This window comes from Cryptomeria japonica, chromosome 9 (assembly GCF_030272615.1).
Source record: "Cryptomeria japonica chromosome 9, Sugi_1.0, whole genome shotgun sequence".
In the NCBI taxonomy this organism is placed as follows: Eukaryota; Viridiplantae; Streptophyta; class Pinopsida; order Cupressales; family Cupressaceae; genus Cryptomeria; species Cryptomeria japonica.
In genome coordinates, this window is record NC_081413.1 from 159,339,977 (window position 1) to 159,353,740 (window position 13,764).

Consider the following 13,764-nt stretch of genomic DNA (forward strand, 5'->3'; position numbering starts at 1 on the left):
AAGTGTGGAATTCATTCCAGAAGTGGAAAGGCATTGAAAAATCCCCTAAGGCATGGAAATCCACTTCAATCCTAAATTGGCATTCAAATTTAGAAAGTGAGCAAAAAATGGCTAAGTTTGGCAAGGTCCAAGAAAATCCTTGCCATGGCATAATGTATTTCCACATGTGCATGGGTGCCAAAATGGGGTCAGGGAGGATTTTTCCTCCATGACCAAAATTCCTGCAAATGGTCAATCTAGCGCTCAAGCATGGGAGATGGGTGCTAAAATGGTGTTGTGGAGGAATTTTCCTCCACACCATCAAATCAGCACTAGAATGGGGTCATTCAGGAAAAACTTCTCAACACTGAAATCCTCAAGGTCATTTCAGCGCCCAAGTTAGGTTGGTGAGTGCCAAATCCAAGGCATGGAGGAAAGTTCATAAATTGTCAAATTACTCCAGGATAGTGAATTAGCGCTCAAGTTGGAGATGAAGCGGTGTACAGTGGTAAGGAAGAAATTTCTTTCCAGATGAAGAATTCCTCCTAGACATAGAATTGACATTGGAAGGAAGGCATAGAAATCAAGTCAAGGAAGAATTCAAAATTCCTCTCCCAAGGATGGAAATTCGCCAAAAGAATGAAGAAATTTCAAGACGAGAAGAAAAATTGGCCAAGTGAGAAGTTTTCTCTCTCCTGAATTCCGGAGCTCAAAATGGAAAAAAAATCCTAAAAATAGGAAAGCTGATGAATTGATCAAAAAATTTCTTCCAAAGGAGAAAGTTACACCCAAGATGAAGAAATTCCAGAAAAGTGAAAAATTTATCTAAGTGTTTGAAATTCCTTCCTTCAGGAAGTGTTGGAAATTCCTTCCTTCAGGACAGAATTCTAGAAAAGTGAAAGATTGACCAAGTGTTGGAAATTCCCTCCTTCAAGACAAAATTCTTGGAAAAAGTGAAAAATTGACGAAGTGTTGGAAATTCCTTCCTTCAAGACAAAATTCTTGAAAAAAGTGGAAAATTTACCAATTGTTGGAAATTCCTTCCTTCAGGGCAAAATTCCAGAAAAGTGAAAAATTGACTATGTTGGAAATTCTTTCCTTCAGGACAGAATTCTTGGAAAATGTGAAATTTGGCTAAGGATTGAAGAAATTCCTTCCTCAAGGGTAAAGTAGAATCAAGGTCAAGAATGGGCGCCAAATGAAGGGTATGGAGGATTTTCCTCAAGCAAAATTCCTTCACCATGTGTTTTTAGCACCCAAGTTCGAGATGAAGTGTTGGACAGGGGTAAGGAAGAAATTTCTTTACGGATGAAAAATTCCTCCACAACATGAAATTGACATTGGAAGAGAAGCATGGAAATCCCAGTCAAGGAAGAAATTTCAAAATTCTTTCTCTAGAGAAGAAAATTTGCCTAGAATGAAGAAATTTCGAGGCAAGGTAAAAAATTGGTCAAGGGAGAGAGTCTTCTCTCTCTTGGATTTTGGAGCTCAGAAATGAAAAAAATCCTAAAAAAATAGGAAAAGTGACAAATTGATCAAAAACCTCCTTTAGCACAAGATGAACACAAAAACACGAAAAATTTGTTTCAAGATAAAATTTTATCTCTCCAAAATCCAGGTGTACAAGAATCCTTCAAAAGTGGAAAAGATTGTTAAAATTCTTCAAAGGCAGGAAAATCTTCCAAAATGTCTTCTGTGAGCCTGGAATGGAAAGATTCTTGTCAAGGATGGGTTGATGACATGCAAAGAGAATATTCTGTATTAATGAAGCACAACCCGAAAATTATAGTTCCTATGACGACGGGTTCCACTTGCATGGCGAGAGTCAATTGAACGCATGGCAACATGGTGGCACATTCATTGCTGGAATATTTGACCAAATGGTGGGTGAGTCAATGCATGGCGAGATAATGGAGCATTTATTGCATGTGGCCAATTTTGGAGATGGTGGAGCATTTAGATGATTATGGGCAATTTATTGCATGATAGAGCATTGGGCGAATTTGAAAGATAGTGGTGCATTTAATGCATAATGGATGCCATTTTTGGTAGGAATGTAATTAATTGATAATGGACATGATGGGTCATTTAATGTTTTTTCCCACCTTGTTGCATCTTGTGTGTGGAATCTTTTGGGTCAAACCCTAATTAGGGTTTGCATGTAATCAAGGCTGGAAGCCTATATAAGGGGGTGACCCCGTCATTTGTAAAGAAGGGGGAGATTTGCATGAAATTGTTGCGATAAGTTAATGAGATAATAATAGTGATGCATTGTTCTTTAATGGTGTTCACTTAAGTTATTTTTCAGAACTTGCATGGTTTCACCTTCCTCACTTAGAGTAGAAGTGGAGTAGTGCTTTGATTTTAATGGAGAATGCAATGGTGTTTGATGAATTTCCATGGCTCATACTTTTTGCATCTTGTTGATAATAAGTTGCAGTGTAAAGTTAGCTTGAGCCACTAAATTTGTGCTAAGTTCGATTGTGGATAGTCGTTTGGATTGCGCCGTTTTGAGTATTCAAATGCACTTTCTCGATTTGAAAATCCTTCAACATCCTGGGAAGTTTGCACCAGTTCTTGTGGAGTTGTAGTTAATCTTGGCGAAGTAGAATTTGGCTTATTTGGAATTCATCCATTAGAGCACTATCTGTTGATATCACTGCCCTTAGGAGTAGATTTAGATCCTTCTAAACCCTTTCCCCTTTAATTTCTGTCCATTTCAGTTCAATTTGTTTGAAGCAGAAGCATCACATAAGTGCTATATCCAATGATAAAGTTCCAGCCACAACAAAGAAGTGAAAGAACAATCCAAATTTAAGTCCCCTTAGATTACTAGCATGTCACATCAAGCCAATTGAGTCACATCCATTGCATAATCAGAACCTTGGAGTCAATTTTTTGAACTTATTGCGATCTTAGCATACAATTGAACTTTGATCAAAAGAGAGTAAAGTGACCATTGGGCAACTTTATTCTGTGTTAGACGCTGTCATAAAAAACACATCAACAAAATTGGCACTAGAGGGAGGGCCTGAACATCAAATCGTTCGTTTTCACAAGTGAAGAAATTCAAGCTAGCTGGAACCAGTATGAGCTTTCAAGTGCAAAATCAGAGATATGTTAGATCTCTTCTATGTTAGAAAATCCAAAAAAAGTAAAAAATCTAAAATCCAAAAAAAGTTAGAAAATAGAAAATCAATAAAGATTGCTCAATGGAACTTCAAGCTGGCTGGAACCGATATGAGCTTTCAAGTGCAAAATCAGAGATATATTAGATCTCTTATATGTCAGAAAATCTAAAAAAAGTTAGAAAATAGAAAATCAATAAAGATTTCTCAATGGATGGGCGACCGTTTCATATTTCTTGTTGTTAGGATAGTCTCCTTGTGGCCATCACTCAGATTTAGGAAGATTTGAATGCACAACTACATCCCAGGAATTTGTCAAATTTTGCCTTACCTGTCGGATTCATGAAACCACCAAGTATGATGAGATGAACTGCTTGACATTCTTGTCAAGGATAGAATTGGTTCTACAAGGGAAAATCTTCTTTTGGGATGTTCCAAAACCAGAAATGTGCATAAAGCCTGACGATGAGGTCAATGGAAATGATCCTTTCTCAAGATTCAGGTTGAGAATTCAAAATCAAATAGAGTTGGGCAATGAACGACTTGAAAGCATGTTGCTTCCTTGTTGGTGTCAGATTCACAATGCACCTCACTCATAATTCACTTGTCCAATATGTGAAGAAGCCATCAACCAAGCTAGATGTCAGTTGGGATTAACAAAATTACCAAGGAAGTGCCTCTGGAATGAGCATCTTAGCCCTTCATCAAAAGAACAAAGCATTACAACATTATCAGGCTGTGAAGGAAGAAAATTGGAACAAGATAGTACAATTGAATCAAGCATTCAAGTGGATGAAGATTGTTCCTACATCACACTAGAACGAGAGGCTATCAGAGTAAAGACCAAAGCAGCAATGGAATACATCCAAGCAAGGAGAACCATCCAAGGCAATTGTCAGCATATGGACACAAATGAATTTTCAAAATTGCAAGTTATTAAAGATCATCAAGAACCATAAATGGAGGACTTCGCTCAAAGTAGAGATGATGTGAGAGATTTCCAAAGTTCATTCATCCAAGGAGGAAAACATGAAGAGGGAATTGTTTCTAGTACACTTCAAGAAGGAATAATCCTTGATGAAGAAGTTCATTCATGCATGCACAAGATGGAAGAAATGACAAGAAACCTAAGGCAAGAAGGAATATTTGATGATCAACGGGTCACCAAGATGGAAGCAGAGTACAAAGAGCAATTTGGGTTGGGGCTAGACCTGTTACTAAAAATTCAAAAGGAGGTAGTGGTTGAAATACCTCATGTTTCCAAGTTTCCATTTGAATCCGTGTTTCACTACCATGTGCCAATTGAGGGATGGAATTCTGAGTTGCATGTTGTGGATGTGAGTGGGATGATACATCACCAGCTTCGACCTCCTGATGAAACAGTGGGTGACACACAAGAATTCTCGCCCATGCAAGAGGACCACCAGGTTTTCTCTTTCCTTGCTCTTGAGTTTGAAATCTATGAATTTGATTACAAAAATTTAGGAAGAACAACTTGTTTATGGATTAATCATGGTCCCGATGAGTTGCCATCATTGCTAATCTTTCCTGAAGTTTTGTTTGAGTTCAAGATTTGGATTGTGAAAGATTATTTCTCCAAGTTTAAGGATGAATTTGCAAGGCTTCGAACCATGACTAATGCCATGTTGCTCCTGCACATTGTTAGAAATCATATTAGGAGTTGTATATATTTAGGTCTTGTGAGTATTGTCAATTCGAATTTTTTTGTTCCTATTACACTAGGTTTCCCTTTTGTGGGTTTTGGTTTGTTTTGTTTTGGGTTTTCCCTTTTCTTTTTTGGTTTTGGTTTGTTTCGTTTTGTTTTTCCTTGAGTTTTGGTTTTTGGTTTTCAGCCTTTGGTGTTGGTTTCCCTTGACCTAGTCCACTCAAGTGGTTTTGTTGAGGTCTAGGGTTTTGGGTGGCTTGAATGTTTGGAGTTTCCATTTGCGAGTGGGGTGATGATATTTTCCCTTGTGCAAGCCTGGTTATATTCCACCAATGCTATATCATTGCAAAGGAGAGGCAATATAAAGTTCCCCTTTCATTTGGGAAACTACACTTGCAATGCTTTGACAAATACTAAAGAATCAGACAATGAGCTACAATCATTTCATTTCCAGCCTTTTGAATTAGTAGGACCCAATTAGGATCTATTGATGTATTTTTTATGACACCTCGAATACAGAATAAAATACTAAGTAATCTATTCTCTCTTGAACAAGGAAACTTTATATGCTAAACAATGTGATCAAGTAAGGCTACCCCAAGGTTTCTTTAGTCAGGTCTTGAAATGCAATTGGGTAGCCTTAGGGAAATGATGTGATATGCTGGTATCACAAGGGGACTTACGCTTTGTTGGAACTTAGAAACTGTCATGTCCCCTCCTTAATCGTTATATATATCCTAAACAAGGCAAGTATTACTATTGATTAATATAATGATTAACAAATGATTATTTGAAATTTATTTATTAAATAAATTATTTAATTAATATATATTAATTCTTAACATGTGATAAAGTCAATTAGTAAAATGATATTAATATATTAAATAATGTTAATATATTAAAAGAAGAAATGAATTATTAAATAATATTAATATATTAAACAAAATTAATATATATAAACTATTAGAAAATATTAATATATTTAAATATATTACAAGATGGATTATTAAATAAGTGAATCAAATAATATAATATTTAATATTAACGCATGATGGAGTGAACAGTGGGCAAAATAAATTGTGCAAAGTTTATTTACGGGAGGTAACCCCCCCCACCCCCCCGCGAGAAGTGGTGGGACGGGGGTCGCAGCCTGGGATGCGACCACCATCACACCCCTTCCTGCGGAAGGGACCCCGTGGGGGGATGCGACCCTTCCCCTCCACGGGGTATTAAGGAAGATCGTCGTAGGGCTATGGAGGGGGAAATAAGAAAAGGAGGGGCAGCGGGAAGTGTAAGGTACACTGCGAACAACAAGGAAATGCAGGTTGGAAACTACTACTGCGGGTGCAGACAGGTAAGGGTTGTCGCAATATATATGTAAATGAATATAGTTAATAAATATTTTAAGATATATATTAATGAATATTTTAATATATATATTAATGAATGTTAATAATGAATATTTTAATACATATATTAACAAATATAAATAATGAATATTTTAATATATATATTAATGAATATAAATAATGAATAGTTTAATATATATATTAATAAATATAAATAATGAACATCTGAATACATATGTTAATGAAGGTTCTTAGATGTTAAGGGATGTGAATAAACATAAGTAGTAAATACATATCAATGAATAGTAGGAATATATGTTAAGAAATAAATGTGAATATTGGTTAATGAACATTTTTTATATGTTAAGGAATACATGTTAAATGAGGAATATGTACATGTGGATTATGGAATAGGAAAATAGTAATAAAATGCAAAAATGTATTATAAATGTAATCACATGTTGGAGGCTGTAGGGAGGAAACTCCCTTAGTCTAAGGGAGGGATTATGATAATCCCTAGGGCAGTATATATACTGAATATCTATATGCATATATATGGCTTGGTTGACTAAGTTCATCCAAGAAGAGACGGATCTGGTCGGTCCCCTCTGAGGACTTGGATGATGAGATGCATCATCCAAGGCAAGGAATTGACATAGGGTCTTCCTTGGATGGCTTGGGTGTAAGAAATTACACCCAAGACAGGAATCGAATTGACCTTCGATTTCCTGGATGGCTTGGGTGTAAGAAATTACACCCAAGATAGGAATCGAATTAACCTTTGATTTCCTGGATGGCTTGGATGTAAGAAATTACTCCCAAGACAGGAATCGAATTCACCTTCGATTTCTTGGATGGCTTGGAACCAAGATGGGTTCCAAGAAGGCGAGCTTCACGGCCTCCTAAGGACATCTCCGTATGGCATTCATATCCTTTTTTATTAGATGAGAATTGTGATTATGTTAAATAAGTATTTTAAAGTTAAATTGCAAGTTAGATTAATCATATATAGATATATATTTGTTGTATTCTAACAATTTGTTTTGCAGGATAGTGATCTCTAACTAGTAGGGACATTACAAAAACTAACTTAACTCCTCAAACAAAGAAAGATAAAAAGGGGAAAGGGGATAGGAAATCTAATCTAAGACCTAAGGACAAAGATGATAATGGATAATGCTTTAGATAGACAAATCTGAAATTCCTTATGGAAGTACTTTCTACTTGACCAGAGATAGATCGCAACGCGATAGAAAGAGTGCAATCTTCTAAGGTAGTGAAAGATTTTCATATTGAAAACATTCATTCAATTCCCGTGCCAGCGCAATCCAAATGAAACATTCACAATTGAACTATGACCAATTATGTGGTTCAGACTAACCATGAAAAGCAACTTGCAATCAACAAGTCACCAATAGTATGAACCAAGGAATTCATCAAACAACAATTTCTTCTCCTCCTCCTCCTCTTGACTCCTAATCTATTCTTCTATTATTAACCCCCCACAAATGAAAAGGCCAAGCCTTTTATAGACATTGAATTACAATGCAAGGGCCCAAATTGATTTGAGATCAATGACTAAGATTTGAACAATAAAACCCTAATGTGTGGTAGTTACAACTACCACCACTTACATTTAATATCGAACAATGAGATAATTACAAGTCTTTGGACACATGTCCTTCCTTTGAATGCGGACCAATGAGAGATGAGGTAAGGTATATTAAATAATATTTAAATGTGACTCCACATGTCACTTGCTCCTCTTGGAATGTGTCAGGTTCAATGCACTTGGACATGTCGATGTGGAATAACTTGATTGGTTGATGATGAATGGGCGCCACCTCAGCTTGCATTTGCTGTAAACTTTCTTCTCCTTGCAACATCTCTTGATACTCAACATCATCAAGTCTTTTGATGTGATGGTTCAGATTCCAAATTTCATCATCTTGATCAAGTTTCTAACTTTGATTAACTCTTCTAAAACTATCCACTTTCCTTGACCATTTCATCTTGTGCCTTTTATTTTCATGTTTGGAAATCCTCCTTGTGATGCCTTCTTTCCGCATTGTCATCCTCATCCTTGAAATTTTGAAAATCCTCTCTCTTGAATTTTCTTGACTTTGATTTCCTTGGTGTATCCAAACCTTTCATGTTTGGTTGGATTGCTTTTGAGTAGTCTTTTACTTTTTCTACTAGATGGGATTGCTGCCTCAATGCTGTAACCAATGACAAGGGAAAACCCGAGTGTAGTGATAAATCATGAGAATGGAGGGCGTATTGGATAGAAGGGATGATTAAAGGATTCTAGGATCTGATTTCGAAGGACCATGTGGCATAAGCATAACCTGCCCCCCTTTATCTATGGCATTTCTGAAGCTATGTTGCAATGCTTGTTGAAGGAGGTATGACTTGCTCTAGAATTTTTGACGATATGTTGTAGTATTTGCTGTAGAAGATTGGATATATCAAAAAGTGTTTCAAAAGTGTGCTCTTCCCCGTATCAAGGTCAAGAGTGGAAGGAGAGGATGTTTACAATGAAATGGGTATCTAGATATGATAGATGGGAATATGATGGGATGGTATGGATGGATAGCTAGTGGCTGGGAAGGATGGATGGGATGAGTGGATGGAAGAAGCTTGTTTACAAGAGTAGGGTTCTCAGCAGCTACAGCTCTATTTTTTAGGAAGCCCTCCTCCATAGGACCCCAGTCTAAGATATGATGGATTTGGGATTATGGATTTAGGGCCATGGGATTTGTATTAGGGAGTTTTGGATTGGGAATTGGATATAGGATTCTGTAATTTTCCAAACTGGACTTTTTACAATTTCAAAATGATAAAATATTATATTATACTGCTTGTTGATGGAAATTCACATAACTTACAATGCATGCAAATATAAATCTGAAATTTGTTACAATGTGGGCTTTGGCTGCAAGCCTTCCAAAATGGAATACAAAATATTAAATCTGGTTGTGAACTGCACAGATGAACACAATATAGATTTGAAGTTGTTACAATATTTGTTTTGGTATGTCTTTCAATTGTGTTGATTGTTACTATTTCTTTATATTTTCCATTGAGTGAGTGGATTGATATGTTAAGGCAGTGGAGTTGGACATCCTTCGATCGGGACCTCCATCCTTGAATACACAGTTTCTAATATCCCTTCCTTTCTTCCTCATTTTCCTTGCATTCCCTCTCCCTTATTGCCCTTTCCTACTGCAATACAAAGTTCCGTTGCATATTTATATGCTCAAGTACAAAGTGGATTAAGGAATCTGAATCAAACAGGTTTGATGACGTCTTCTAAATTTTTTCTTGCTTTCTTGATCATTTTTTACTTATTATGTAATGAAATCGGCAACAAATTAATTTAAGGTTAATTTGTTATTGGAGTTTTCTCTGGATTCCTTTACTTCACCTTTTATTTCTGATCATATTATCCATCCTTTCAATAAGGAAAAATAAATCACACCATATCTGTTCATTGTGTTTAATGTTCAATTTGGACCACCAGGAACCTTAAACCAAGGCACACAAATGCATCCAAAGAAAATACTCTTTTATATGGGCCCCCAATCAATACACAATCTGGATCGCAAGGTTATGAAAATCACCGGAGTGAAATCATTGAATAAATCCATAATCAACATAAAATGCAGAATAAAATCCAAATCACGCATCTCTATAAAACACAGTTGCTACATATGTCACTTATTTTCTCCCTTGAGAAATAAATCAACACAGGGAAAATCATTTCACCAAACGTAGAGTCTCAGGAAGGATGGAAAGGGAGTTCAGGACATGTCACTCTCTTGTGGACTCTAAACAAAAGCACTCAAAGGGCAATAAACTTAGCACAAAGAGGAGAGGCACTAAGGGACTGTGGCTTGCCATTTTCTGTTTACATGTTATAGGAAAGGAACAAGTTCTGTACAACCTTTTAAAAGATCTTTGGGATAAGGTAAAACAAGGGGGTGCCAAGTGTTCAAATCTTGTATACTATGTGAATAAGATGAAGAAAAGTGTTAAAAAGCTTCTAAGACATAACTTTGGGGAGGAAATAAGCGAGACAAAGATGCCTTTTGTGATCTCATGCAACGTGATAAAATGAGTAATATCAAATCTAAAAGGTGGACTTTAGGAAAACAAGAGATGTGATGGTGACACTTGTAACAATCATGCTTAGTCTGGGATATAAAATCACAAAGTTTCACAATTTTTATATAAAAGTTACTCTGCAAAAACACACACCAAGATTGTGATGGATGCCATGAAGTTGTGAACCTAAAAAAGACATTTGTGATCAAAACAAATGAATAATATCCAGGCAAAGATGGAATGAGGGTGTGCCATCTGGCACATCCTTTTTCTCTCAGAAAGAACCATTAAAGGGGAGGTTAAAAGAAAGCCCAAGAAAGCACAAAACAAGAAGATAATTTTTAGTGTTTTTCATTGTTCAATATGAGATGGTTTTTCTGGGAAAGATATATTACAGACCGTTAGAAAACACTCAAATCTAATTATGTTATTAATGATAGTTTTAGAGGATCCCACCATTATCAGGGTTTATTCAATCATCTCTAAATCCAAGCTGTACATCTGAGAGAAAATACAGAATATATATCAGATCATAACAGCTTTGGTCCCATATAAAGGTGTTATGCTGTGCATAACTACCAGTTGTAGATTTTTTCCTCAATTGGAGGCCATGCAACCATGATTTGATACAAATATTTTGATAGACTTTTCAGACTGCAATTTTCTAGTGTACAATAATCATCTTTGGAAAATGTAACCGTGATTAAACTTCATTATGGTTATTCTTATTTATATAAGCTTGATATTTTAAGTTTACATATTTGTGTCTTCTGTTTTGCTTGATATATGATTTATAGCAGCACAATCAAAAGGAGTTTCCCTTGGGGAAATGTATATTCTTGCTATTAAGGTATATTTTGGTTATGTTTATTCTTGAAAATGCCAACAAGCGTATGGTTATCTTGGGTATATGGAAGGGGACAACTGCTTTGCTTTTACTCAAATATTTGTTGAGTTCTATGATTAAAGTAATGAGGAATTGCAATGTATTCAGACTTGACTGTGTTCACTTCTTTGTCACGAGTATTCCTGATTGATGGGAAATTTGTTACTTTGCTGGTGTCATTGTCATCTGGTTTACAAATTTGATTCTATTTTTTGCCATTTGATGTTCTGCAGATCTGATTTCTTTGCCATCCAATCAAATTGCTATTTCTGGCTTATGTATCCAACGATGAAAATGGAATGCACCTTTGCTCCCTTGTGCTTAAAAGGAACAACTGGATGGTGAGCGCTTGTGTTTGGGCACCTTAATTTTTCTCTCCAATTTCTTGACACTCTCTTTCATAAACTTCATCAGTTGATTAAATAGGATGGTGCTAGAAAGGATACAGTGACTGGTCCAGAGTCAGTGTGGTGGCAAGGCCCTCTGCAATCAGAAGATAACTGCAATTCTGAAGCCATGCATTATACTCTGCCCTGGAATTTGGACCTCGGCATTTTCCGTAAAGCATAATTTGTCATCACTTATATTGTATAAAAAAATACACTTGTAAATTTATCTGACCTTGTGACTATTCCAAAATTCTTTTGATGAGTTTTCTGCACTAGTTCAAATGCAAGATCTCAAGAAGCTAAAACTGTTCTTCCATTTCAGGGAGTTCTATCCTATATTAAACATTACCTCAATGATTAAACTTACACGTATAGTTAGATGCAAGAAAAGTAAGGACAGAAAATGACTGTTGAATGGTGCAGATTAAAAATTTGATCATGTTTCGGAATGCCATCATGATAGCTTGTAACTAGGAATCCTGATTTTAACTAATTTTGTAGCTCAAAAAATTCATAATCTGTTCAAATGGTTCAGCTATGAGGTACACCTTAAAGTTGTTCGCTCTTGAATTATTTTGTCTTCGATAGGCATCCTCATTACCAGCTGAGTCAGGCAGTAGATAGAGTTTAGAAGTTTGTAATTATATATGGCACAATCTGATGAAACTGTTTTCAAGTTATCAATTAGCCTGACTCACGAGTTAGAAACAACAATTTGATCGTATTTTAGCTTGTTATTTTGTTCTTACATAGTTGTGTAATTTTTTTTATTTTTAAGCTCACCATCTTGGTTGTATGAGCTGGAGTATTTTATCAACAGCATAATATTGATAAGAAGTCCTTAACCATGTGGTGCAAGATGATTATTCATTATAGTGAACCGCTAGCCAGTATATGCAAATGCAATGTGTCATATTAAGTTTTGTTTGAAGAACATGCACCAAGATCATATGTTGATGCTGTTTAGTGAATATATGCAATATGTTTTCCACGTAATGTCATTGTTTTGTTTTGGGCTAGATTTGATTGACCAGAAATAGCAAATGAATTCAAATTTTAGGGTATATTTATTAAATATAACGTTGTAGAGTTCAAAACATACAATGTGACTCATGGTTGAGCTGGTTTTCATAGGCGATGGCTGATTATACATGTAAGTATCGAGGAGAATCAGAATGGGTGCATTGTAATTTCAAGTTAGGCTTGCGTCACATGGTAGAAGCAATCTTCAGAAGGGATGACCATCATTTTAAATTTCAGTCGGTATCATGTTTAGGGTGCCATCATCAATGCATGAGCTCTGCATGAAATGCTTTATGATGTTAAAAAGATTAAATGATTCTTATTGAACACAAACCCTAATCTTCTATTGTGTTTATGAAGTGTGAAATGCTTTATGATGTTAAAAGTTGTGGTTGAACTAATGCTACATAGCGTCCACAAGCACAAACAAAATGCATCTTCTAAGGAATCAAATTATATTATACTGAAGGAATTGAATTATATTACGTTAGAGGACCCTTTTTGAATATAGGGCAAATGCATTTTGTTTTCTTAGAAGTTGAGACTCCGCTTTAAAATTAGGGTGAAATTGTTTTCACTTATGCTATTCGCTTGCCTATATTTAGGAAGATGATTTAATCGCTGCTCCCACATCAATAATCATTATGGTATTGTGTAGTGTTACATTTAAAGTTATATTTGTATATAAAAAAAATGTTCACTTTCAGGAGTTGCTTCAAATTAACAATTTATCATATGATATATGAGGTATTTGGTAATAGATGTTTTGATGCACATGTTTTTGTTCATCTTACATTTCTTTTTTGATATTTTCAGACAATTAAGTGAAGATGTAGCTGATGTGGCTACATTGTTGATGCCTAGAATCCTAGACAATAACTCTAAGCTCTTATCTTACCTCTGAGATCTCCATAAAAATTGACAAGGGAAACTTTCATAAAAATTTGACTTAACAATTTAAGATCTCGAGGTGTTCAAATTTAAGGTGCATGGCTACTAGGTCATTTTCTCTAATGCTTCATTTCCCTGTAAAAAGGCTTGGAGATATCAATATCCACCAAAATATGAGCAAATTTAGAGTAACCCTATGTAGAACAAGAAATGATCAATTGCATTGCTAATGACCTCATAATAAGAATTTTCTTAAAATTAGATAAGAAGATTAGAAAGTTGAACCTTTCCTATTCGAAAGTTGAGCCTAAATAGACCTATAACATTGAGAGGTTAAAAAGGGGTC

General features: G+C 35.6%; 1 protein-coding gene across 2 annotated transcripts in view; it reads left to right on the forward strand.

The window, feature by feature from the left end:
- LOC131059036 (uncharacterized) overlaps window positions 1-12,223 on the forward strand; it is a 120,883-nt gene extending 108,660 nt beyond the window's left edge. Inside the window, exons 18-19 of one of the 2 annotated variants that reach the window (XR_009109814.2) lie at window positions 11,349-11,456; window positions 11,542-12,223. Coding sequence is in view for 1 of the 2 variants with exons in the window: in XM_057992495.2 (XP_057848478.1) it covers window positions 11,349-11,354 (6 nt within the window). In the remaining variant the exon portion in view is untranslated. Of the gene's footprint in view, window positions 1-11,348 lie in introns of both variants that reach the window. The other variant, XM_057992495.2, reaches the window with a different exon arrangement.
- Window positions 12,224-13,764: the final 1,541 nt, after the last annotated feature.